This window comes from Pelodiscus sinensis, chromosome 9, assembly GCF_052426305.1.
Source record: "Pelodiscus sinensis isolate ZL-2025 chromosome 9, ASM5242630v1, whole genome shotgun sequence".
Lineage (NCBI taxonomy): Eukaryota > Metazoa > Chordata > Testudines > Trionychidae > Pelodiscus > Pelodiscus sinensis.
This window is the reverse complement of record NC_143060.1, coordinates 60,070,982-60,097,979: the sequence shown is the minus strand read 5'-3', so window position 1 is coordinate 60,097,979 and position 26,998 is coordinate 60,070,982. Positions and strand designations below refer to the sequence as shown.

General features: G+C 47.9%; 1 protein-coding gene across 1 annotated transcript in view; it reads right to left on the bottom strand.

The window, feature by feature from the left end:
• RGS8 (regulator of G protein signaling 8) overlaps positions 1 to 2,491 on the bottom strand; it is a 32,392-nt gene extending 29,901 nt beyond the window's left edge. Inside the window, exon 1 of the mRNA XM_006126926.5 lies at positions 2,172 to 2,491. Within this exon, the coding sequence (XP_006126988.1) occupies positions 2,172 to 2,279 (108 nt within the window). The 5' untranslated portion in view covers positions 2,280 to 2,491. The remainder of the gene's footprint in view (positions 1 to 2,171) is intronic.
• Between the last annotated feature and the right edge of the window lie 24,507 nt (positions 2,492 to 26,998).

Below are 26,998 nucleotides of genomic sequence, written 5' to 3'. Positions count from 1 at the left end.
TGTAATTACACCAAACACCTTACAAGCTAGTAGGTTCACCGAATGCCCAAGATCAGGCTGACGTCTAAGGTTGTTGTTGCAGCCATGACAGGCCCAAGTGATGTGCAATTAGAAATCCATTTAATAGGTAGGCAGCTGGGTCTGCATGCTCTTATCAGACCCATAAGCCTCATCTATAGAACGCTTTGGGCTGTTGACCACAGAAGTGCGAGGTGGCACAGCAGACGAGCCCCCAATCCATCAAGCACATGCTTAACTTTATGGGTGATTCCCATTATTCAATTTAAGCACATACGTATGTGCTGTGCTGGGTCGGGATCTTACTGTGCCTTCTTTCATCTGTGGAGAACACTGTTCAAAGCTGGATTAGGACATAAATGAAGTGCATAGAAGGGCTTCCCCCTGTTTTCCAGGAGATCTTTCTCCCCACAAAAAACACCCCCCCATTCAGCTCCATTCTCTACTCAGGAGGCCGGCGAGGAATAGCAGGAGGAGTGCAGCTCGGGACTGAGTATGCTGGCAGAGCGATGATTTGCAGGATTTGCAGACACTATTCCAGCCCTTGTGCCTGAGAAGCACCCACAGAATTGTATAGAAAGCTTTCAAAGTAGCTGCCAGGCTACTCCCACTGACTATTAGCCAGCATTATCAGTTTCTGTTTAGGAGAGGCCTTGAGATGAAAAAAGAAGCTTGCTGCAGAGTGGTGGCAGAGTGCAGTCAGCGAAGGCCGGAGGGGCATGGAGTTTCAGTACCAGCGCAGCAGGGTTCATGTTTGTCAGAACTGAGGTTCAGCAGCAGAGCTGTTTGGGCGCCTGGCACTAGAACAGGAGTGGGGAACTTTTTTGGGTCATGAGCTGCTGACTGACAGAAAAATTAGTTGGGGGCCACATAAAAGTGAGACGCAAACCCCCCCCACACACACACACCCACATTCCCTTGCACACCAGAACCTAGGGAGGCCCAAGCTACTACATTATGTGGGCCCCCCTAGGCTCTGGGGTAGGGCCAAAAATGAGGGGCTTGCTGTGTGGGAAGGGGCTGCTGGGAAGCAGTGTGAGGTCTGAGCAGGAGGGAGTGCGCAGGAGCAGAGTGGGGGTGCAGGGTCTGGATGGGAGGGGGGCCGCACCAGCTCCCCAATGCTGGAGGGGGTGCCCAGAGTCTCGGGAGCCAGATCCAGGAAAGCTGGGGGCTGCCTTTAGGCCCTGGGACTTAGGTTCCCCACCCTTGCACTGGAAAAACAAGATGAATATGGGTCAGGAGTGAGGTGAAGTGATGGGAAGCCATACTGAGAACCTTGTATAGACTTCAGGGCACTTGGCCCTTCTTATTTCACAACAACCCTAATTTACCAGATTTCACACCAAGCACCAAACAGAGAACAAATATATGGAAATTGTCCCAACAGAGTGCACCCTAAGTAGTAGTTATCCAACGGCCAGCATGGCCCTCCTGGACCGGATCTCACCGGTCCCTCTCCTTCACCCCGGTTCTTGTACCGTCTGCACATTTTCACCACAGCAGTTGCTTGGCATAGTTCTGTCACCTCCGACACATTCTCCTTTCACTCAGTTTAGTTTTATTTTTAATTAACTGAGCAGTGGTGTTAATCACTGGTGTTAGTCACAGTGGCATGACTTTCTTGGATGCTGAGTATTTAAAAGAAAATATGATCCATCCTTGTAAAAGAAATATGAATGAACCTAAAAATATAGTGAAGACCTCGTAACTATAGCGACCAGGATAAAATATTGTTATTCTAACGGTGTAAAAAGGCCACAGCTAATCTACCTGAAACAGATATCCCCTCTAGAACCAGCGTCCCAGCCTCAACCGTGGGCCCTGATGTGGTTTCGTGGGGAGACATGGAGGGGGGACTCAGAGGGAGTACACAGCCCTTGCTGCGACTGCTAATTGGAACAGTGTCTGTACTTTTTAGACCATTCATAAGAGGCCGCAGAAAGATTAGCATACCAACAGACGCAGCACGGTGACATTAATTGGGGTGACAGTCAAAGCGGATCTCTCCCCCACCCCTTTGCAGGCCCATTGTTCACCACAGGAATAAAGAAAAAGTCACCCCCAAGAGCGGAGAACCAAGAGGCCCGTCACCCTGTCACACAGAGGCCTTCCCCGGAAGCTTCCCTACATAATAACAAACTCCTAGGTCTTACCTGTCTTGTTGCTGTCAACATGCTGGTGGCTACGTGGTTTTGGCAGGTGCTGGATGGGCATGGCTCGTCGAGGCCCTGAATGACAGGGTCTGCAGCCTCCTGGTACATCGGGGAGTGGGAAGGGCAGCCAGTCTGACCACAGTTGTCTCTAGAATAACTGCAGCAATATGCCCCTCTTCTAGCTTCCTAGCTCTGCATCTCATGAAAAGAACAAGAGCTGGTGGAGGGAGGAGGGGGTTATGAAGGAGGGAGAAGGGAGAGAAGAGAGAGCGAGAGGCCGCTCTCGCAGATGCATACACACACAGTGGATAGAGAGACACAGAGACTTGTGCAGGATGGCACAGCCTGTCTTGCTCTCATTATTCCAGCACAGTGGCTGCTGCCTAAGGCTCGCTCCCCAGAATTCACTTGTTTCTGCATACGGTGGAGGGAAAGGGGAGGGCAGAATGATTCCCAGGCGGTTCCTGGAGGACAAGAAAGGAGGGTTAGGACTCACCTGGGTTTATATACACAGGAGAGATTGTTACATGTGCATACAAGAGCTATGCTAGAGGTGAGAAATGGAGCCTGTTGTTATAGGAAACAGTGGCTGGTTGTGCTCGTACTTCTAGATTCACTTGTTCCTTGCCTTTTCAGTTCTATGGATCAAGCAAACATAAAGCCTGTGCCCAGCTGAAGGACAGGAGAGGGGTTAGGGCAGAAGTTTTCAAACTTTGCTTTCTCGTGAACCAGTGGAAGAAAACAATTGATGCCTGCAACCCAACGTAGTTTGACTCGATTGTAGGCTCCGGGGGTGGGGCTGTCGGAGGGGGCTCCAGCGTTGGGCATCCTGAGACAACCAGGAGGGTATGCTATGCACGCCTGCTGAACCAAGGCCAGGGAGCTGCCAGCAGCTATCTGCAGTCCCTTTAGCCCAGCTTATGGGACTGAAGGGATTGAGTGAGGCACCACGGAGCAGGGTATATTTCCTCCCCTTCGGCTGCTGCCGCAGACAACAGCGATCAGATGTGTGCAATGCTATCTGTATGGCCGTGGGCTAGATACTCTTCCCGCAATGGACCCCAAAGCACAGGGACCCAAGGGTCCTGCCAATATTCTCCCCCAGATTGCCTGAGTGTTTGGGGTGAGATTTTCAAAGCGACTTAGGAACACACGTCCCATTGAAACTAGTAATAGAGATGTAGCCGTGTTAGTCTGGTGTAGCTGAAACAAAAAACAGGACTGTGCAGCACTTTAAAGAATAACGAGATGGTTTATTAGCTCATCACCTAATAAACCATCTTGTTAGTCTTTAAAGTGCTACATAGTCCTGTTTTTTATTCCATTGAAACTAGGTAGATCTTGCTCCTGTCTCATTTAGGCACTTTAGAAAATTCCACCCTTATTTCTGTTTAGTCAAGATCTAATGGCATAATGCTTGGCTGGGCTGAGCCTGGCTTTGCCCACTTGATTTACTCCTTGGGGCTGCTGTAGCACCTATAGCAGGGGTGGGCAATAATTTTTGCCCGGGGGCCACTTCAAACATTTTTGAAGTAGCCCTGGGCCACCCTGGAAGGGGCGGGGCCTAAATGGGAAGGGGCAGGGTTACCTCACCCCCAGACCATGATTGGTCTGGGGGAGGGGGAGCCCCTTTGCCCCCCCTTCCCTCTAGGCACCCATGCCCTGGAAGAGACTTGGCCTGCTCCCCCACCCCCAGACCAATCAGGGCCGGGAGGGGGAGTGCGGGAAGCCTCCTCTGCTCTCCCCTCTGCCTTGCAAGCAGCGTCTGGCATTTCAAAGCGCCACGTGCTCCTGGCAGGGCGGGAGGAGGCTTCCCGCGCTCCCCCGCCCGCAGGCCCTAATTGGCAGGGGAGCAGCAGGGCCTCCACAGGCTGGATCCACCCGCTTGGTGGGCCGGATCCGGCCCACAGAGGCCCTTTTGCCCACTCCTGACCTATAGGGTGGCTTCCCTGTCCCTCGATGGCTAGGGGAGCTGCTGGAGGTGTCTCCCCTCCAGCCCCGTGGAGCCTCCTACCCCAAGCCCAGCTACTCAGATGTGGTTCTGGGGGAAGGATTTGGTCCAGTGGAAAGAAAGGTGAGATTGTGGCAAGCTGTCCATTGATGAATGGCAGTGAGAGCTCAGTACAGCCCCATCCCAGGATGTGGGAGAGAGACTTGGGTAGGACCATAGAAATGAGGGGCAGCCACTGACTGAGAGAAGAACTCTAGGGCAGCATTTCCCAAACGATGTAAAAAATACCGGGCCTCAGCGTGGCTGCTGGGGTGCTCTGGGCCTCCGGAGTGCCCGTGCGGCGCCGGGTCCCCAAGCCCTGCCCCGGGCTGGGCGGAGGATGCAGCCAGATCATAGAATCATAGAATAGAATAATAGGACTGGAAGGGACCTCGAGAGGTCATCGAGTCCAGCCCCCCGCCCTCAAGGCAGGATCAAGCTCCGTCTACACCATCCCTGACAGATGTCTATCTAACCTGTTCTTAAATATCTCCAGAGAGGGAGATTCCACCACCTCCCTTGGCAATTTATTCCAGTATTTGACCACCCTGACAGTTAGGAATTTTTTCCTAATGTCCAATCTAAACCTCCCCTGCTGCACTTTAAGCCCATTACTCCTTGTCCTGTCCTCAGAAACCAAGAGGAACAAATTTTCTCCTTCCTCCTTGTGACACCCTTTTAGATATTTGAAAACCGCTATCATGTCCCCCCTTAATCTTCTTTTTTCCAAACTAAACAAGCCCAGTTCATGAAGCCTGGCTTCATAGGTCATGTTCTCTAAGCCTTTAATCATTCTTGTCGCTCTTCTCTGTACCCTTTCCAATTTCTCCACATCTTTCTTGAAATGTGGCGCCCAGAACTGGACACAGTACTCCAGCTGAGGCCTAACTAGTGCAGAGTAGAGCGGCAGAATGACTTCACGAGTTTTGCTTACAACACACCTGTTGATACAACCTAGAATCATATTTGCTTTTTTTGCAACAGCATCACACTGTTGGCTCATATTCAACTTTTGGTCCACTATGACCCCTAGATCCCTTTCCGCCATGCTCCTTCCTAGACAGTCGCTTCCCATCTTGTATGTATGGAACTGATTGTTCCTTCCTAAGTGGAGCACTTTGCATTTCTCTTTATTAAACCTCATCCTGTTTACATCTGACCATTTCTCTAACTTGCTAAGGTCATTTTGAATTATGTCCCTATCCTCCAAAGAAGTCGCAACCCCACCCAGTTGTTCCAGGCTCCTGGCACAGAGGCGTAGCAGGGGGCAGTTGCCCCTGGGCGCCACGCCAGGGGGCGCCGGGCTGGGGTGGGAGCAGAATGCACAGCACGATGAGTTGCGGCAAGCGGGGAACGTGGTCTATATGGAAATGCTCCCTGTAGGACTGTGCTACTTCTGGTAGCAGTTTCCTATAGGAGCATTTCCTTACAATCATACGGATAAGAAAATGCAGCTTTCTATATTACACGAGCGCTGTCGGGCCACGTCTCCCTGTGCAATCACACCTCCGAGCCAGGGCTAAGCTGCAGGGGCAGCCACTTTAAAGACAGGGTTACCCTGCCTGGCTCTGCGGAAGGTGGAGAAGTATTGGGCTAGGGCAGGGAAGCTGGGGGTGCCTGGCTCTGGGGGATGGGCAGTGGATTAGAGCGGGGCGAGTGGTGTTCTGGGGCAGAAGGGGCATTAGGTTGGAGCAGGGGTGCTGGGGATACCTGGATCTGGGGGAGAGGTGGGTACATTGGGGAGACTTATAATTTTTTTAATGGGGTACTTTATAAAAAAATGTTGAAAAACGCTGCTCTAAACCAGTGTTTCTCAACCAGTCATATGAATACCCTCGGGGTACTCGAGAAGTCTGGAGGGTACATCAACACAACTGAAATTTGGAGAAAACTGAATTTTTGGTTTAAGTTAGTCAGTGCTTTGTTATTTTTGTACTTTTTACACCCAAAAATTTCATCGCCCACCCAGCTATGATTAAGTTGTTTAAACAAATGTGTTGCAATGGTAGAAAATTTTTGTGCGTGTCTGAAAACTGTTCTGGGGGTACTGATATTTTTTTAAAGGGGGGGTACTTTATAAAAAAAGGTTGAGAAACACTGCTCCAAACCATTCCTGTTGGCCTCCCTGTTTCCTTTCTCCTTAGGCAAGTTGGGCAGGTAGCAGTTTTGGTAAAATGTGCACACGGTGCCCTCTCTCCCTCAGCTTGTGCTGGATAATCCGGGCCTCAATTCTAAAGGAGTTGGCATTACTGAAGCGATTGATTCCCTCCATGTGTTGTTGTGGATAGTGCATGTGGGGGCCTGCCCCAAACTGAGGGGGTGGGGGAAGATGCAGTACAAGCTCCCCCCCTCCTCTCATGGTCCAGCTCAGACATGCGCCAGGTTCAGGGCTCTGCTCCACGGCGGGGGGGAGGCGCAAATTTTGCTTTTGCCCCTGGGCGCATAACACCCTCGCTAATCCTCAGACACTAGGGGGCGATGGGCTGGGCTGTGGGCGGGGGGGGAGGAGGTGCGGGGCACTGGGCTCACCTGGGCTGCAGGAGGAGGGAAGTGACGGGAACCCGGGGCTAGACTCAAGGGGAGGGAGGGGCAGGAAATCAGAGCAGGGCTCAACAGTTTTGCGAGGCGCGTGGGGAGGTGCAGGGAAACGGGGCTCAGCTGTGCTGTGGGGGAGGCATGCAGGGAACCAGTCCGGGGCTCACCTGAACTGAGGTGGATGGGGGGGAGGCACAGGGAACAGAAGGGCAGCTCAGCTGGGCTGTGAGGGGCTGCAGGGAACTGGTGCTACACTCCCTTGGATTGTGGGGGATGGTTTTGGGGGAGGTGCAGGGAATCAATGGGGGTGGGCAGCTCAGTTGGGTTGCAGGGGAGGGAGGTGCAAAGAAGCCTAGTCGGGGGGGGGGGGGGAACCAGGAGTCCTGAAATGCCCTCCCCTAGTCCAAAAAATCCCACATCTGGGACCAGTCAGGTTTGGGAAACCCTGGTCTAGCCAGCTTTCCATCCATTTTACAGCCCATTTATCCAATCCATATTCCCTTAACTTGCTGGCAAGAATATTGTGGGTGACCATATCAAAAGCTTTGCTAAAGCTGGCACTGGGGGCTTTGGAAGGACCAGAAACAACTTATTTGCATATTCATCATTTGCTTATTTGCATATTCATCATTTCCCCCCACTCTGGCTACGCTTCGGAAGCGCCCAGAGCAGAGATCGCAGCCCCGCCTCCCAGCTGGGACTCCCAGGCTGGGAGGCGGGGCCGCCATCGGCGCTGGGAGCCTGTGATTGCGCAGAAGCCTGGCGGGAGCAGGGGGAGTAGCTGGGAGTCCCACTGTATCCTCTCCAATGTGTCCACATCCTTGCAATAGTGGGGAGGGGGCCAGAACTGGACACAATACTCCAGATGTGGCCTCACCAGAGCCGAATAAAGGGGAATAATCACATCTCTGGATCTGCTGGCAATGCTCCTCCTAATGCAACCTAATATGCCATTAGCCTTCTTGGCTACAAGGTCACACTGCTGACTCATCTCCAGTTTCTCATCCTCTGTAATCCCCAGGTCCTTTTCAGCTGAACTGCTACTTAGACATTCAATCCCCAGCCTGTAACAATGTTTGGGATTCTTCTGTCCCAAGTTCAGGACTCTGCACTTGTCCTTGTTGAACCTCGTCAGATTTCTTGTGGCCCAATCCTCTAATCTGTCCAGGTCACTCTGGACCCTATCCCTGCCCTCCAGCGTATCTGCCTCTCCCCCTAGCTTAGTGTCATCTGCAAACTTGCTGAGGGTGCAATCCATCCCCTCATCCAGGTCATTAATAAAGATGTTGAACAAAACCAGCCCTAGAACTGATCCTTGGGGCTCCGCTAGAAACCGACCCCCAAACTGCAATTGAGCCGTTGATCACTACCCGTTGGGCCCGACAGTCTAGCCAGCTTTCTATCCATCTTTCTGTCATCCAGGCCCAGCCTCTGACAGCCTAAGTGGGGGTATGTCTACACTACCCTCCTAGTTCGAACTAGGAGGGTAATGTATGCATACCGCACTTGCTAATGAAGCCCGGGATTTGAATTTCCCGGGCTTCATTAGCATAAGCGGGGAGCCGCCATTTTTAAATCCCCGCTGCTTCGAACCCCGTGTAGCGCGGCTACACGGGGCTCGAACTAGGTAGTTCGGACTAGGGTGCCTATTCCGAACTACCGGTACTCCTCGTTTCACGAGGAGTAACGGTAGTTCGGAATAGGACCCTAGTCCGAACTACCTAGTTCGAGCCCCGTGTAGCCGCGCTACACGGGGTTCGAAGCAGCGGGGATTTAAAAATGGCGGCTCCCCGCTTATGCTAATGAAGCCCGGGAAATTCAAATCCCGGGCTTCATTAGCAAGTGCGGTATGCATACATTACCCCGCTAGTTCGAACTAGCGGGGTAGTGTAGACATACCCTGGGAGAGGTAAGGAGAGAGCCGCCTCACTGTAAGAACCTACAGTCCGAGGGAGGCGATAATCCCAGCCCGAGGGAGACATAGCGATGTCCCAGCCTCAGAGAGGACTACAACAATGCATAGAACGTAGCTCCTTCCAGAAGGGGTATAGGGATATTAGGACTGTGCAAAAGGTTTGCCAAAAAGTGACTCAGAACCAGGGTTTGGCTCCTAATTTGATCTCAGTTCATCAGCCATAAACATTACTAGACTGGGGCAAAGGTCACAGAGAACCCCCTCCACCCGCTTTGCAGAAGCTGAAGCAACATGCAAAACCAAATGGGTCAGTCATTTCCAACTCCCGTGACTAGACCTTACATGCAACTGGAAGCCAGGTGCTCAAGGACCACGGTGATGAGTGGTGCACAAAACCCACGTGCTCAGGCCAGAGGTGGACAAAATTTCTGGGATTTTAGATTGTAAGCAATTTGAGGCAAAGACTGCCTTTAACTTTGTTCACAACGTCTAGCTAATTATGGTGCCCGATTCTGGTTGGTGCCTGTAGGTTCTGTAGTAATACAAACAATCCGGAATAGTACTGTCTGAGATTTCTCCCCCAGAGCGCTACGGTTTTAAGCTATATTGACTATCTACATTTTCTCCAGGTCTTCTGGCACTTTTCCCATTGCACATTACACTGGGTTTCTTTGGAGAGAAACCAGGTATAGCCATCTCCTTTCTGGAGCACATGCCCGTCTGCTCTGTGTCCCTAGCCACGCAAACCTCCGTCCACTCCGTGGCGCATAGAACCATAGGACCACCTGTCTCCTCTCAGAGCATGGTTACAAGATTGGTTTTTGGCTCTCAATGGAACAGAGGAGATGGGGGTGGATTGCTTGTCTCTGTGGAGATTCACACCCTGGTTCACAGAACTTTACAGGCTGGAACAGTATTGGGGCCACTCACAGGGCAGACTTAGCCCATCTGTCAGTCACTAACTGTGAATGCTTCATATTTGCAGGAACAGAACAGTTCCTCTCGTGTGAGCCAAGGTTCCAGCTGTGTGTGAGAAATCAGTTTGTTTTAAGTGTGTGTGAAAGCCTAAACTTAGAGAGCAAGATGTTAATTCGGGGGAAAAAATAGGCCATATTTATGTAACTGTGAAAAGTCACAGCAAAGGATATAGCTCTGATGAGAGAGAAATATGTGCTCTGAGCTAATGGCAGAAGCACTTTTATTCACTCCGCTTTGTTAAAAGATCCGATAACGGCACATTCATCACCCTGCGCCGTTCAGAACTGGCTCTGAGGTGCTTTCAGCTGAGGATAGAGGTCTTCTGTGTTAGTGTCTCAGGCTTTTATTTTCTCTGGGATTATAGTAACCAAAATGTGCAAGTCTGGCTGAACGAGTATTACCCATAGCAGAGTCTTTGTATTTAGGAGTAGAGCTTTAAACTCTCGGCAGGAGTATATACTGCTGAAATAAAGGATGAATACATTCCAAGGCCATGCAGAACGGCTTTATTGTCGGGGCCTTTGTCTGATGACAAAGACATCTTCAGCAGTAGATGTTGCGTATATAAAACACATAAATCTCTTGTGTGTAAACAAAAGCAAAGTATTCATTCAGGATAAGACACCTGGGCAGTGCCTTGCGAGAGATTGGCAGCTTCCCTGACTGCATGGTTCTCTGCTTTGGCTTCTCCCCTCTGAAAGTGCTCACAACTGCCTTCCTCCCTGAAAGGAGACTCAGCTGCACTAATCTCCTCCGAAACATGACAATTATCCCCTCCCACTTGAATTGGGTCACTGATCTGTCAGTATGCAGACTTGGAGTGTAAATCGCGGGGTAGGTTGACACGTACAGCGCTAGCTGCTAGCTAGCTGTACCACTATAACTGCAGCGCTGCAGCACGTCTGGTGAAGACCCTCTGTGCTGATGGGAGAGAGCTCTCCCCTTAGCATAAAAAAACACCTCTGCAAGAGGCAGAAACTAAGTCAGAGGGAGAAGCTCTCCTGCTGCATGTGCATTGTAGCACTTAAGATGGTGTAATTTATGTCACTCAGAGTAGTGAAATATTCACATCCCAAGCAACATAAATGTTGTGGACATCATCTGTAGTGTAGAGACAGCCTCAGTCTTTGATCTATCTATGCTAACCTCTGAACAATGCTAGCTAGTCTTACCTGTTGTAAATACTACTATAAAGAGGTAACAGGAAGCTTGGGTCCAAAGGCAGGCCCGTCACACATGCAGGCTAGAAACAATGCTGCACCTGGTAATTTGGCTGAGTTGGAATTGGAGAAACTGGGATACACGCAAAGCAATGGACGTGCTCAGAACCATGCTGCAGCCACGAGCTTCCAGGTCTTAGCTGTTCCCTCACATGGAAAATCAGGTCCAAGGTATTTCAAGAGGGACACCCAAGGAAACCAAGATAACTGGCCACTTTTGTAAATGTTTGCACTAGTGTTGCAGTTCTTACCAGCCCAGTCCACGAAGGTATTATCAGGTCTTCAACTTTCAGTGGTTGAAAGTCCAAAAAAATGTGGGGGGTGTGGAGTGGGAGGTGGGGAGCAGTGCTAAGGCATAGAGCAAATCAGACAGTCATGGGGCTACAGCCAGTCTGCAATTAAGGATTTATTTCATGCAAGCGAGGTCACAAATCATACAACAGTGAATACTCCTTGGAAACACTCTGAACATTTCAAACTATACAATAACTAATTCTCCTCAGGAAAAAGAGCTATTGGGCTGGGGAAGGCTTCTTGCCAAAAGTCTTCTACTTAGGTCAAATTCCCCATTGAACAACACTTCTGGGGAACACCTCTCTTGAGAAAACCACTGTTGACTTTATCTTTCGCTCGTCTCAGCTAGTGAGGCTTTTGTGATGACAGACCGAGTCCACAGATGCACGATCACCACCTATTACCCCACCTTGATTAGGGCAAGTGAAATCATTATAAATTCTATTATTTCTTTTAGCTGGTCACTCTTCCCTGGCCATTCTCATTGCTACTCCTGATATGCTTCAAAAATCCATTTTGAGTGTGTCTTTTTTTTAGCTCTGGCTTGCAGCATATGGTTCCGAACATGGGACAGCCCCCTCTGTTGTTGTTTTCTGTACTTAGTCCCTGTGTTACTGAACAGCATCTGGCAGAATGTCTGATGCTCTGTAATAAAAGCGTACAGCACACCACAGTGACGCTTGTGTGTCTCTGCTGCGTTTGAAGTGAATTTAGTGTGAGCTGGGAACTGTTCAGGCAAGAAGTAAGAGGCTTACTAGGCCAATGGTTTGGTCCCAATGTCCAGGCTACTGAATTTTGAAGCAGAGCGAATATCCGTTGTAATATTGGCTGAGACAACCTCCTCCTAGCCCATAAATATAAGCGGCTGAGAAATGGCTGGTACTTCCTGTGCTTAGAAAAACCATGTTCCTGGCTTGACTAAAAGATCTGAAGCTTTGTTGCACTTCTGTCAACAGAAGCCAGCAAAATCCAAAGGGTGGGCCTATGTTGGTAGAAAATCCTCCCAAAGGGAACACAAGGTACGAAGTATGAAGGGGACCCGGAACAGGCCCTTGCAGCCCTAACATGGTCAGCATGAGCTGTGGAAGGAGAGGCCAGAGCCCTCGAGAGTGTCACTAACTCCTCCCCGCTCTTGCTCAGCTAAGCTCATCGTCCCTCTCACTGACTCTGAGGCTACGTCTACACTGCAACTGTTTTTTGGCAGAAGATATGCAAATGGAACACTCATTTGCATATCTCACGCTTTCATTTGCATATCCTCTTCCGATCCTTTTTGTGGAAGAGGTTTTTGCGATAAAAAGCCCTGTGTAGATAGGACCATGGGATCAAGAGCCTGTAAACCTCATTTTTTGAGGAATAAGGGCCTTCCCTTGCCTATATTACCTGCCGCCCATGTCTGAGTGTGTTAGCATTCACAAATGGTGGCTGATTCCACTGATCAGCTGTGTTTCTTCGGACAGACAGAGACAGGAGTCAAAGCTGGGAATCCTGGCTCACATCCCAGGCTCCCTGGTCCAATCATCAAACAGCACTTCCTCAGCTGGGTGCAACGTGTGTTGAGAGGCTCCCCCATCCTTCATGGTAATGGTCAATTGTGACTTCTCCTGTTTCTCCCCTCCGTGAGAACATCCCAGGGACCTAGTGCTCTGCCCATGTTCTTGTCAAGAGGTTTCCCTGTCTCCTCACTGCCCACCACGTGGGAGAAATGTCCTTTTCTCCCCTCACTCCTGAAAGCATCCAGAAAAACATAAAGCAGGAGGGCGAGGTTACAAAGCGATGAGACACACGTGCTCAACGAGCTGTGACGAAAGCATTGCTTTCAGCAAACTAGCCCCCGACCGCCTCCTGCTGTGAGATAATGGCTTACATTCAAAGCTGAACACTCACTGGAGTCTGAGAATAAAACCCCAAGGCATTCGTTCATCTCCCTATCTCCCTACTCATGAAATAAGCCAGGTTAATATGAGCCAGTCAGTCCACGCAGCCACTCTGTGCTGCTGCTGGGCTGACTCATGCCAAGACAAAGGCAGTGTGTATTTTTCAACAGGGAGGTACCTGACGGAAATCCCATGACTAGCAGCTATTGAAGGACATGGCTGGGCCTGAGGCAACACAAGGACAGCTCTCTGAAATGGCTCATCGCAATGGGGATGTGTGTCATGCCACAGATGAGCCAGAGAAAGCTGGCAGTTGGAAGGAGAAGGCTGTTGCACAGATGTAACTGTAGTAAGAGGAAGGCCTAAAACAAAAGCCCATGTAGCACAGGCCTGGTTTGAAGCCTGAGGCCTAGCTAACAATGGACAAAATGTGACTAACATAAAGCAAAGCTAAGCTGTTATCAAGAGGCAGGCCCCAGCTCACAGAACTTGGCACGAACAGTATTGGAAGTGCAAAACACTAATTGGTAATAGGCCCAGGTGCAGAACAATAATTGGTACTGGTTATAAGTTGAAAGCACATAGTACCACCAGCTCATTAAAAAAGCCCTTGGTACCCACTCCCCACAAATACCAACCCAGGTTCAGGAAAGGGTGTAAAATGATAGCATGATGGATAGAGATGATATCAAACCACAAGATGCAGGGTGATGAGTGGTATCTAAGTAGCGTCAGAGGGGGGTAACCTGACAACGTCAGAGGGGGGTAACCTGACAGCGTCAGAGAGTGGCAACCTGACACGTCAGGAGTGATGTGTGATTTGTTTGTACCTGTATATAAAGTAGTGTCTTGGGGGAATAGTCTTTGTCCAGCCAGGGGGCAGTGGGAGTTTCCCATGGGCTGAGCTGAGGCCATTGTTGTAAGAACTTGGCTACGTCTATACTGGCCCCTTTTCCGGAAGGGGCATGTTAATTTCAGCTATCGTAATAGGGAAATCCGCGGGGGATTTAAATATCCCCCGCGGCATTTAAATAAAAATGTCCGCCGCTTTTTTCCGGCTTTTAGAAAAGCCGGAAAAGAGCGTCTACACTGGCCCCGATCCTCCGGAAAAAGCGCCCTTTCCCGGAGGATCTTATTCCTACTTCAAAGTAGGAACTAACCAAACCCCTGCTGGCTATTCCCTATCACTTTATTACCTTCCAAGTGTTTGCATATGATTTCCTTAATTACCTGCTCCATTATCTTAGAACATATTCACAGTTGGTGCTGTTGCATTGAGAGATAGAGCAGTGCGCTATGAGTGCAAATCACCACTATCCACCAAACCCCAGGGGTTTGTGAAGAACAAGTCATGCCAAACTAATCTGATAGCTTTCTTTGATTGGATAAGGGAGAAGCGGTGGATGTCATATACCTAGACTTTAGTAAGGCATTTGATACGGTCTCGCATGATATTCTTATTGATAAACTAGGCAAATATAACTTAGATAGGGCCACGATAAGGTGGGTGCATAATTGGCTGGATAACCGTAGTCAGAGAGTTGTTGTTAACAGTTCTAAATCCTGCTGGAAAGGGATAACAAGTGGAGTTCCTCAAGGGTCTGTTTTGGGACCCGTACTGTTCAATATCTTCATCAATGATGTAGATATTGGGATAGAGAGTACGCTTATTAAGTTTGCAGATGATACCAAACTAGGTGGGGTTGCGACTTCTTTGGAGGATAGGGACATAATTCAAAATGACCTTAGCAAGTTAGAGAAATGGTCAGAGGTAAACAGGATGAGGTTTAATAAAGAGAAATGCAAAGTGCTCCACTTAGGAAGGAACAATCAGTTCCATACATACAAGATGGGAAGCGACTGTCTAGGAAGGAGCATGGCAGAAAGGGATCTAGGGGTCATAGTGGACCACAAGTTGAATATGAGTCAACAGTGTGATGCTGTTGCAAAAAAAGCAAATATGATTCTAGGTTGTATCAACAGGTGTGTTGTAAGTAAAACTCGTGAAGTCATTCTGCCACTCTACTCTGCACTAGTTAGGCCTCAGCTGGAGTACTGTGTCCAGTTCTGGGCGCCACATTTCAAGAAAGATGTGGAGAAATTGGAAAGGGTACAGAGAAGAGCGACAAGAATGATTAAAGGTCTAGAGAACATGACCTATGAAGCCAGGCTTCATGAACTGGGCTTGTTTAGTTTGGAAAAAAGAAGATTAAGGGGGGACATGATAGCGGTTTTCAAATATCTAAAAGGGTGTCACAAGGAGGAAGGAGAAAATGTGTTCCTCTTGGTTTCTGAGGACAGGACAAGGAGTAATGGGCTTAAAGTGCAGCAGGGGAGGTTTAGATTGGACATTAGGAAAAAATTCCTAACTGTCAGGGTGGTCAAATATTGGAATAAATTGCCAAGGGAGGTGGTGGAATCTCCCTCTCTGGAGATATTTAAGAACAGGTTAGATAGACATCTGTTAGGGATGGTGTAGGTGGAGCTTGGTCCTGCCTTGAGGGCGGGGGGCTGGACTCGATGACCTCTTGAGGTCCCTTCCAGTCCTATTATTCTATGATTCTATGATTGGGTGCTCTGGGAAGGGATCACATTGCACCTTGGGGGCAGGCTCAGAATCAATCCTTTGATGCAGTTTTCTTTGTCCCGTCATTCCATGGCTTCCTCCTATACGTCATGCTACTTTTCATCATTTCCTGTAAACGGTGCCCCTGCCATCTGTGTCTGAAAGCCAGGATTCTGCACTGCTCTCTAGGCTTGTAATGAGCATTCAGACAACAATGCAGCGGCGGCATAGGCTATTTCATGAGCAGTAAATCTGATAACGATACCATGGTGTCCTCCTTGCTGTGTGTCATGGAACAAAACAATTCATGCTGGCATTCACGGAGCAGCTGCAGATGGTGGATTGTCAGCACCGGGCTCAGGAAAGAAACATCATATAGTGGGATCACATCATGATGCAGGGACGGGTTGACAAGCAGTGACTGCAAAACTTCTGGATGCACAACGCCACCTTCCTGGAGCAGTGGGCTTGCTCCTGCCCTCTGGCACAAGGATACTAAAGTGGGAGCGGTTCTCAAGCAAGTGGTGATTGCTGTGTGGAAGCTGGCAGCTTCAGACTCCTCCTGATCAGTCTCAGATCAGTTTGGAGTGGGGATGTCCACCATGGCGGTTGCAGTGCTGAAGTGTGCAGGACCATTAATTGCCCCCTGCCATGAAGGACTGTGACTCTGAGCAACATGTGAGAAACAGTGGATGGCTTTGTGGCAATAGCATTCCCTAACTGTGGTGGGAGGATAAGATGGCAGCATATGCCCATTTTGACCCCAGACCACCTTGAAATGAATTATATCAACAAAAAGGGCTATTTTTATATGGTATTGCAAGTGCTGGTTGATCAGTGTGGGGCGGACAGGAAAGGTGCATGATTCATGCATCTTCAGGAACACTGGCCTGTCGAGAAACTTGCAAGAAAGAACTTTCTTTCCAGACCAAATGATTGTAATTGGGGGTGTGGAAATACCAGTTGTGATCCTGGGAGACCCAGACTACTCTTAGCCCCTGTGCAGTGGGGCCAACAGCCACTGCAAACCCCAGGGGAAGGTGTGTGTGTGGGGGGGGGGGGGCAGTCCCATGCTCCTACAAGGGGTGAGGCTCAGAGTGGAAGTGGTGGGGGCAAGGGCAGTTCAAACCATGGTGTCCCCCCCTCCTCCAGCCCTCAGAGCCATGTGGAGTAGCACTCTGATGCTCCTTCAGCAATTCAAAGGGGCTTGGGGCTCTGGCCACTGCTGCTGTTGAAGTAGCGGCGGAGGCTGGGTGCCCCAGGCCTCTTTCAATCTCTGGTCCCCAGGGCAGTTGCCCCCACTGCCCCCGGTTAGCAGGTCTGAACCTGTAGCTCAAGAAGTTTCCACCAAAAACCTTAGTAGCAGCAAGGAGCACTTCAAGAATAGGCTCAGCAGGTGCAGAATAACTATTGTATGTGCTTTTGGCAGATTAAAGGGTCCCTGGCGCTGCCTTTTGGCAGGTTAGAACTCAAAAGAGAAAAACATTCCCATGGTCACAGAGTGTTGTGCTCTGCATAACGGTTGTGAACATAAGGGGGGAAAGTTTCCCCAGTGGTGGAGCCTTGTGATCGATCAGCTGGCAGCTGCTTTTGAGCAGCCAGATACCAGGGATGCTAAAGGGATTCAACAGGGGTCTATATGAATCAGGGAGACGTTCAAGGAGCATTTTGACAATGAACACCAGTAATATGTCTTTCTATGATGCAAGGAGCCAGGCATTGCTTTTTTGCACTATAGTATGACCCTTGAAATGATTGCTTTGTGTACATGGAATTAATCCTTCAAATGTTCCAATTGCCACTGTGTATGAATTTCAGCAGCAACCATCAATGTATAGGAGACCCATGAAAATTCATTTTCTTGACATAAGTACATTTTTATTTAACAGATATACAAACATAACTAAAAGGGACCTGATAACGAAGAGCACTTTTTACAATGAGACTCTCACAGCTGGATTTCTCTTATTGTGAAACATTGTCCCTAGAATCATAGGATTGGAAAAGACCTGAGGAGGTCCTCAAGTCAAACCATCTGCCCAAAGTAGGACCAACCCCAACTAAATCATCCCAGCCAGGGCTTTATCAAGGGGCTTAAAAACCTTGAGAGGTGGAGAGTCCACCGTCTCCCTAAGTAACCCATTCCAGTGCTTCACCATCCTCCTAGTGAAATAGTTTTTCCTAATAGCTAACCTAGACCTCCCACACTGCAATCTGAGATAATTGCTGCTCATTCTGCCATCTGTCACCACTGAGAACAGCCTCTCTCCATCCTCTTTGGACCCCCTTCAGATAGTTAAAGTCTGCTATCAAATCCCCCCTCACTCTTTTCTCTTTTCTTCTGTAGACTAAGCCCCAAACCCTCAGCCTCTCCTTGTAAGTCATGTGTTCCAGCCCCCTAATCTTCCCCCCCCCCCTCCGCTGGACTTTCTCCAATGAGAGGTGGAGTGCATGGGGTACTGTGGTGACTTAGGAATATGTGAGGAGTAGGAAGGGTAGGGGCATGGAAGGCAGTTATGTATAGGCTGCAGGGGGAGGTGACCATGGATATGTACTGCTTGCAGTGAAATAAAGCACCTCAGCATGTCCACTTGGTCCTTGAGCAGCCATATCATCTGCTCCTGCCTGTTTCCCCTGCCGGTTAGTCATTCTCAGCTTTTCACTGCTAGCTTCTCTCCAAGCGCTCTGCTCGCTCTCAGCCTCATCAGACCATCATAGCACTTACCTGAACGCACCTTCCTTACTCCTCCTGGTTTGTCTCTTTATCAGATGCAGGCGAGCAGGAGTAGATTCTCAAGAAACAATAGACAGAGGCACTATTGTGAGTGCACTCCAAGACTTGCTTCATGCAAGTTACATGCACCATTTGCTCACTTTCCCTTGGCAAGCACCACATAGCAAGAGCCTTAACTATGATGATTTGGGCAGGGGGGAGGGATCTTTACAAGAATCTATGGACACTGTTCTGCACACTGGCACCATTTTCCACAGTCGGGGGCAACAGACGCTGATATCTTACTCCTGAGGGTACCCGAGGCTGCAAAGGTGCAGCTTCTACATGTGTGCAGCTGCAGACTGGGTCCATGTGCTGCTTGCCTGTGTGCTGCTTTGGTACCTGCAGATGTAATTGCTGATCGGCGCAGCAAAGTTTCCTTCCGAGGGGGAAGGAACAAGGCAGCCCTCTCAAAGAACCTTCGGCAGAGGATTGCAGAGTACCTCCATGGAAATTTCCTAGTGATCCATAGGGAGGATTCCCGGGACATCCTGCTGTGCATCAACAAACTTTTCCACGGGACCCACTCCGTCTAGCTGCACAAGGGAATGAAAAGCAGATGTATATAGCGCTACTGTTGGCTATTTTCCCACCTATGGAGCAAAAAACTAGCTTTGTCATCCTCATTCCTCTCTGCAGTTTCAGAACACTATGAGTACTCACTAGAGCGCCTCTCTCCTGCACCTCATTCACCAGAGCCAGGGTGCCCATTGGTATCAAAGTTCCACTGGCTGGAGTGGTGATCGGAGAGCTTGCAATAGGCATTCTCAGAAATGTCCTGGAGGCCAGCTAGGGTGAAACAGAAGCAACACAATATCTACGCTAAGACTGCATCACTCTGACATAGTTGCAAAAAGCTCTATGCCTCTTCTCCAGAGGGTTTCATTATGTTTCATTATGTTGGCGTAGCAGGAGAGTGAAATCAATGGGAGGAGCATCGCAATGTGCACACCCCCACTGTTTCGTCAATGAAAGCTTTGGTTGACAAAAATGTGTGGTGTAGACAAGGCCTAAGTTACAAAGGCTATACAATAGAAATGTAATGTAACAGCAAACGACAGTCTTTCATTAGGTATCAAGTCCATGCATGCAACACATACAATATTTTCTCCTCTTAACACTAATACACACTTTGATGTAAGGCTATCTAATTACAGGGACATACATAATATAACGGGATAACAATCAATAGGTTATAGGTAAGTGAAAACAATACAATTAACATTTCTTTTGAACTCTACCAATACACAAATGAATTGGCTCGATTACACTACATTGCCTTTTAAACACTTTGATTTCTATTAGCATAGGAGTGAATTAGTCTAACCATACACTAGTACACTTAACATGTCTTTGATATTCAAAGACAAGTGAATTGATCTATGGCCTTGCCTGAGCAGGTCTATCAGCCTCACAGTCAGTTATTCTATTGTGATAGTTAAGATATAAATAGATGCACAATAAAAAGAGCTAATGAGTGCACTCGGAGGGGTATGCAGAAACAAGACATAATGATCTTTGAGACAGACTGAACTGAAAGATGTTGTTTCCTTAGAGCTTTAATTGTCTTTTTGGGTTCCAGCACTCAGGGACATTCAGTTCCTCTAACCTTGGTTACCAAAACACCAGGGCAACACAAACAGGTTATTTCCTGGCACACAGCATAGGTAAAATCACAATGGCCTGTTTCCTTACTTGAACTGGTATCTGAGAAAACGTCACATGTGTTGTGCACTCTACCTCATCAGATCCAGGTAGAGATCCTGGCTCACATCTTCAAAACCAGGAATGGAGTAGGGCTCAATTAACTACCTAAAGGCCCTCTTTGCCTTCCTCACCTCTCCAAGAACATTGTGATTGACAGAAACAATGTAGCAACTAGCCACAACCTTTTCAGTCCTCAGACTCGACCAAGCTGCACCCCAGTGGAGGCCGCAAGGAGAAGGGGCAGAATGCATAAAATCAAGTATGTTTTAAAAAACATTTTTAAAAAAAATTTAAATTGGATTGTTATTTAAATTAAATGCATTTTTCATTTTAATAATAAACATATTTAAAATTAAATGTCAAATTATGATAACCTATATCTAGGGTTAAATTTATTGTAAACTACTAGAATCATTGACACTAAATACAAATATTCAAGCAGTACATGTTTGCTGCTGAAGTTTTAAAGAAAGTCAAATCATTCAACTGGTGAAAGTCACTGGCCAAGCATCTGGAAACAGGGTTTGTTGAAGTGCTAAACCAGCTCTGGACAGCAGTAGCCTCTTCTGCAAATGAAGAGAATATTTTCTTCATTTTAGCTTATTCAATTAGCGCAGTTAAGTGACAAGTTTATTCAAAGTTGAGAAACCAGTTAGTAGTTGAAAAAGCAGAAAAGCTTGAAGCCTCTTCCAAACTACACATACAAATTAGGTTTGAGAGGGTGAGATCTACTAGTTCTAAAATCCTGGAAGACAGGGTGGCAACTACGAATCAGTTCAGGAAATGCTTCTAAAGGGCCATTATGGAACTGGTGATGACAAGAATGCAGGGCAATGTCTCTTCTATGCCCCAGCATGCCAGTCCTATGTCATTTAATAGTTCCTCTTCACTCCTAGTAGAATCTGCAGCAGCCTATTTAAGCCAGGCCCCTTACAGCCACTGGAATTGGGGTCAGAAGTGCCCTTAATGAAGAGTGTTCAGCTGGAATGTTCTGCCATAGGAGAAAAAGTGCTTCATGGTTTCCTGTCTATCGAATACAATCTAAAACACACCTGTTCACACAAGTCTTTCCTGAATGAAGCCAGCAACATTTGGGCTGGTGAACCCTCTCTCCCATTTAAATACCTTCAAAACAAAAGAGAGCCTGTGGTTGTGGGATACATCGTTACTAACGAGAATCTACCAGTACCAAGATGTCACTACAGCTTAATGTTCTAGATGAGGGGTTCCCAACCTTTTTCGGTCCCCGTGCCCCCTTGGCTTTTAGTAAACCTTCCCGTACCTCCTATTCAATATGAAAGGAAATAAATTCTAGACACTAGAATCCACAACTTTTTTCACTAACACTACTACTTTTGGAATATTTCAATTAGGATAATCTAGTTATTTACCAAATATTCCCCATATCCACTTGACAAGCTTCTCGTACCCCCTGGGGGTACACATACCCCAGGTTGGGAACCCCTGTTCTAGACTATGATGCCATCAACATTGGCCCAAGAAGAGAAATTAGATAGACTGCCACAATGCCAACACATGGGAAGGGCCAGCAGGCACCTACCACATAGCGTAGGTGAAATGCTGACAGATTCCTGCCAGCAGATCTTGGCATGTAGCACAGATGCCATGCCGACAGACTCCTGATGTACAGAGCAGATTCCCCAACAAATTTCTGGTGCATGCTACAGGTGGTTCCTTTCGCCCATGATTGTCACTTGTTTCCTGTTAAACAGAAGTAACGGTTGATTTAGGCCCTTTCCATGGGAAAGCTCTGAGCTGCCTTTCTGAACGAGGACAGCATTCCTTGAATGCAAACTAGTTACTCACCTTTCAGTCAAGGGCTCAGTTCCAGGCCTTCCAGGTTCTGTTTTATTTTTAAAACATTCCTTATATTGTGCCACCCATGCAAGCTTTCACTGTGTTGCTTTGAAGAAGCATTTGGTTTTCCTGCTCCCAGTTGCTTAGCATTCTTCTGCCATTACTTCCATTGTGCCACAGGCAGATGTGTCATAATTAAACATCCCCAGAGCAAAATGCAGAGCGGGATTATTTCCTTTAAAGGTTGAGAGTTCACAGCTCATTTCTGCCTCAGAGAACAGGCTGAGCAGGGATGTTCTACATCCCTTGTTTCCTGATTTCACCCTGGCACTGATTGCAACAGTAGAAGTAATGTCTGATGGTCTTTTGGCAACACCACTTGCTGCCATAGAGTTAATAGAAAATTTATCTCACCTTCCTCTCTCCATCCCAATTTTCGGATTTTTTCCCCTCACAAATAAATTGGTCCAGGATCTGAACCACAAGTGGCTAAGTTTGGTTTTTACAAGATCCAAACAAAAAGTATCCAAATGTCCAAACCACCATTGGTTTTCCCCATCAACCTATGTAGCCTGCATAAACAGAAGGTGGATGGACCCATGACTCAGTAGAGAACGAGCAGAACCCCCAAGTCATCTCACAAATTGGGAGGAATCATGGAGTGAGGTCAGAGTTTGAGTATCTGGCAGGGGATACTTTGTTCCTTGGTCAGTAGAGGTTGAAAGGGAGCTCTAGAAAACCTTCCAGCCCATTCTCCACCACCTGAGGGAGCTGGAGCCCTCCAGTCATACAAGATATGGGGTCTTTAAATTGGGGGAGAAGAGGGAAAAAAGGTGAGGAGGATTTTCTCTTGGTATGGGGCGACACGTACTTTACAAATCAGACAATGACAGTGGCCTGAAAGGTTTATATACAATGGAAACTAGAAAAGGACTCTCTTGTCCTCCTAAAGCCACTCTGCTAACTAGCCAATCACTCTCTGCTCAAATCCTGAACTGGCTTCTAGTGACCCCTCAAAAATAAACCCATAGAGTTTCCAACCAGGGAATGGAGTGACAAGCGCCATTTTACATGCTGGTGCTATCTAATCTCCCTCACACGCAACTGTGCAAGGCTGGTTACTGTAGTTATTCAGGAGGGGTCAGGATTTACTGCCATGGCGTCTGGACAGGTCTCTGGCTCTGTCGATGATGAGAACCAGAAGGCTGATTGCGTGTGTGCTCACTGATGTGGGCCCAATGACCACCGCAGATCCCAAGAGAGCCCCCCAAAGACCACAAATCAGATAAGGTTTATTGTTAAGCGAAGCACAGTAATAGTTGTCAGTAAACTCTACCCAATCACTATACACAAGGGCTACGTCTACACTGGCCCCTTTTCCAGAAGGGGCATGTTAATTTCAGCTATCGTAATAGGGAAATCCGCGGGGGATTTAAATATCCCCCGCGGCATTTAAATAAAAATGTCCGCCGCTTTTTTCCGGCTTTTAGAAAAGTTCCCAGGGAAGATAATGGAGTTCCCCTGGGGTTTGGTGGATAGTGGTGATTTGCACTCATAGCGCACTGCTCTATCTCTCAATGCAACAGCACCAACTGTGAATATGTTCTACCGTCACAAGAAGTGTTGTGTGGGCGTGCACAAACAGTTTTATCACAGCAGTAGAAGATTGTGGAGTGTCAACATAACTTAAGTTGACTTAACTGTATAGTGTAGACATACCCTAAAATAACCCATTAAGCGTGATTGGAACCTTGACACTGTGTACATGAAGAAGCATGCTGGCTTCAAAGCAGTTGGCCATTGTGAAAATAAAAACACTTATCAGATTGTTGTCTGGAGAAGAAGCTATAAGTACAGATTTAATTAGCATGTCTATAGGCCGGGCTCTGCCCAATGCTCAACCACATTCAGAGAGACTTCCAGTCTCTATACAGATTCCTAACTACACACACAGACATTATACAGATATATGAAGAGCAGATACAGAATAAGAAGAAAGTAAGCTTTTGTTTGACCCCTCACATGGCCCCCTTTGTATCACTTTTGGGGCGAACATCCCCCCCTCCCCATGGGTGCAGCAATGACCCGGCTGCTCCTCTCACAATCCAATAATGTGACACCATCATTTTTAGATGGGGCCTCTGATATTGGGTACCCCATTTCAGGTGCCTGAGGCCTGATTTTTCAAAGGTCCTGAGCACTTGTTCCCATTTGCTTGAGCACTGATTCCATTGGAAGTTGTGGACTCTCCGTATGCATGACAATGGGGTGGAGGAGAATTGAGGCATCCAGAATCTCATGGTCATGTTTGAATATTTCTACCTTAACCTTTCTGGGACATGGGTTGTTGTCTCTAGCTCACAGGGTTCTTGTGAGGTTATTTTTATTTAGTGTTCATAAAGGGCTTCGAGACCATGAAATGCAAGGACTGCAGATGGCCAAGTATTTTTTATTAGACACGTATAGATTTATAAGAGAGACAGCATTGCAGCAGAGACAACCTTATAAAGCTTTTCTAGTTTTACAGTACGACCCATAAATCCCCACAGAAATAAACACTTGAGAACAGCTTTCTATAAAACAGACATCCAGAGGCCTCCGTCCTGCAAAGTGCATGGTGTTGGTTGGACCCCTGCACTCATGCTGAGCTCCATACAGGTGCAGATGTCTGCCTGCATGGACCAATTTGCAGAATCAGGCCCTGAAGACCTCAAACTTACAGTTTTTGTAATGATAAAAATGTCTGTTGTGAGCCTGGAAGATCTCTCTCTCTCTCTAAGGGTGGCTGTGAGCATATTCCCAAGAGCACGTGGCTTTTTTGGGGGGAGGGGAAGAGAGGAGAGGCAGCTGCTTATATAACTCATGGAAAACCATATTGAAAATACAGATTAAAAACAAGTATTGCTCTTTAAAAAGAGCCACAGTCTGCCTCCTGTAAACAAAGAGCATCAGAAACAGGGATTTCCCTACATGCCCCCCATGGGGGTGTATACCCCCCTAATTTCCCCAACACCCCCCCCAGTTTTGTGAACTATGGTGCCATACAGCCCACCTTCACCCTCATGGTCTCACCTCTCATCGGCCCTGACACACACACAATTCGAACTCCCCCCCCCCCAATTTCAATTCCTGGGGTGGCTACTGATCAGAAAAAATACGCATCAGACTGCAGACTGTAGTTATTAATAGAATCGGGTGAACCGTTGCTAACATTAGGAACTTGTCTCCTGTTACTGGCTTCAGACGGAGTTCAGTGCCCCCCTGTTTAGTTTTATGGGTTCATTTCCTTTCATTGTGGCCTTGCCTATTATGCTTCCTTTTTACCTGTCCGTGATTCACTGATCAAAGCAGCCCAGCGAGCTATATCCATGAGCTGGCTTTCAACTCCGTGCGATGAGCTGCTGGAAGTGCGGTTACCTGGCAACGGCAGCAATTGCTTTACAACAAATAAAAAACCCATCCCAGCCCAAAAGACCTATTAATAGAAGATCCAGGAGAGACCATCTGAAGGAAAATAGATTATAGATTCTTGTGGCCTTTCCTGGACCCCTCTAGAAAAGATTTTACTCCTTTTTAAGTAAACACAGCTGTGTCTGTCGAGGAGCTTGATAACCGTGCCATTTTACAAGCACTGGAGTGCACTTAGAGGAGTACAGAGAGCCGAGCTCTATGCCCCAGAAATACAAAGCATCCTGGAAGTGCCCACTGGGTGACAATGCTCACAAAGCACCCACAATCGGCACTGCAGAAAGCCAGGGTTTAAGGACAGAATGCTTTTAGACTTTTCTGTGTGCGCGCCTCGGCATCTGCCTTTCTTAGACCCCAAGTGACTTATGTGAAATGGCTCTGCACGGTCATCTTTTTCTTTACCTAGGTGGCCTTCTGCAGTGACACATCGTGACGCAAGGTGGATGTATGTGTGTGATTCATGTGGGGATCAACCATCATCTACACACCAGCCTGCAGAAACAGGATCTTTGAAGAGACTAGCAGAAGGAATTTGGGGTAACAGGAAGGGTCGTCCCACTTAATGCTGGGGCACAGAAGTCAGAGAGAGTCTCAGGATTGAAAATGCGGTTGTGTATCTGCCAAGGACAGCCGGAGAGCCCCACTGGGCGAGGCAAAGGGAGACTATGTTCTAGAGCTCCATCCACCACTCCCAGTGCAGGGGGAAATGACTAATCGGTCTTTTCCATGAATAATTTCTACCTTATGACTCGACCTGTTGCCGGACACAATGAGGTGTATTTCCAATTACAACCCCCAGTTCCGTGGCTGTATTTGGAACCGTGGATGCAGTTCAGCGCAAAGGAAGTAACTCCACGCGATATGCACTGTGCCTGGGGCTTCCGGATTCTGCAGTGCAAAGCCACATTGCTATTGCACCCGTTTAATGCCGCCAGTGGTGACTTGTGCTGCTCCGAAAAGAATCACTTTCCGGCGTGAACGGAGGAATATTTTGGTGGGAGGGAAGCAGACTTAAATGCAGGGGCACCCAGGCCTCCGCCGCCTAAAGGTGAATTCTGCTGGGGCAAGTCTTGCGTGTGGACTAACCCTTACAATCACTGATTCAAGCCCAGTGGAAGCAACTTCCCTTTTCTTCCCTGTGCTGTAGATAAACTGAGGTTCATGCTATTTGTTGTGGGGAGGGAGGGGAGAAGGGTCAGGTGAGGTCTTAAGAACTGATGTCCTTTCTGCTGTCAATGAACAGGAGACTTTCCATAGACTTTAATGGGCTTTAGATCATGGCCTGTAAGAGTAGATATTTGCTCCCCTACACCAGCTCCCTCCCCATCCTTGGTCAGCATTTCCACATACTTACCCCTCCCCCACCACAAGCTTCATCTCCCCCCCCTCCCATGTGACTGTTTCAGTGCTGCTGTAAATATATATTGTTTATTGTTTTAAGTGCTTTCAGCAGGTTTGACACCGTCTAGATCACAAGGGTAAGTGAAGTCTCTGCCCCACCCTGCTTACTAAGTATCTATGTCTCTATGGTGCTTCGGGGTTAAACACGTTACATAAATGGAGAATATTGTCATGATCAAGAGATAAAGTTTAGAATTGGAGGGACTTCTCTCAGGAACTCCAAGCCAGCCAGCAGGCTTGCTTATTCGCTATCTCACCAGCCTTCAGGGCTGAGTGATCTTTCTT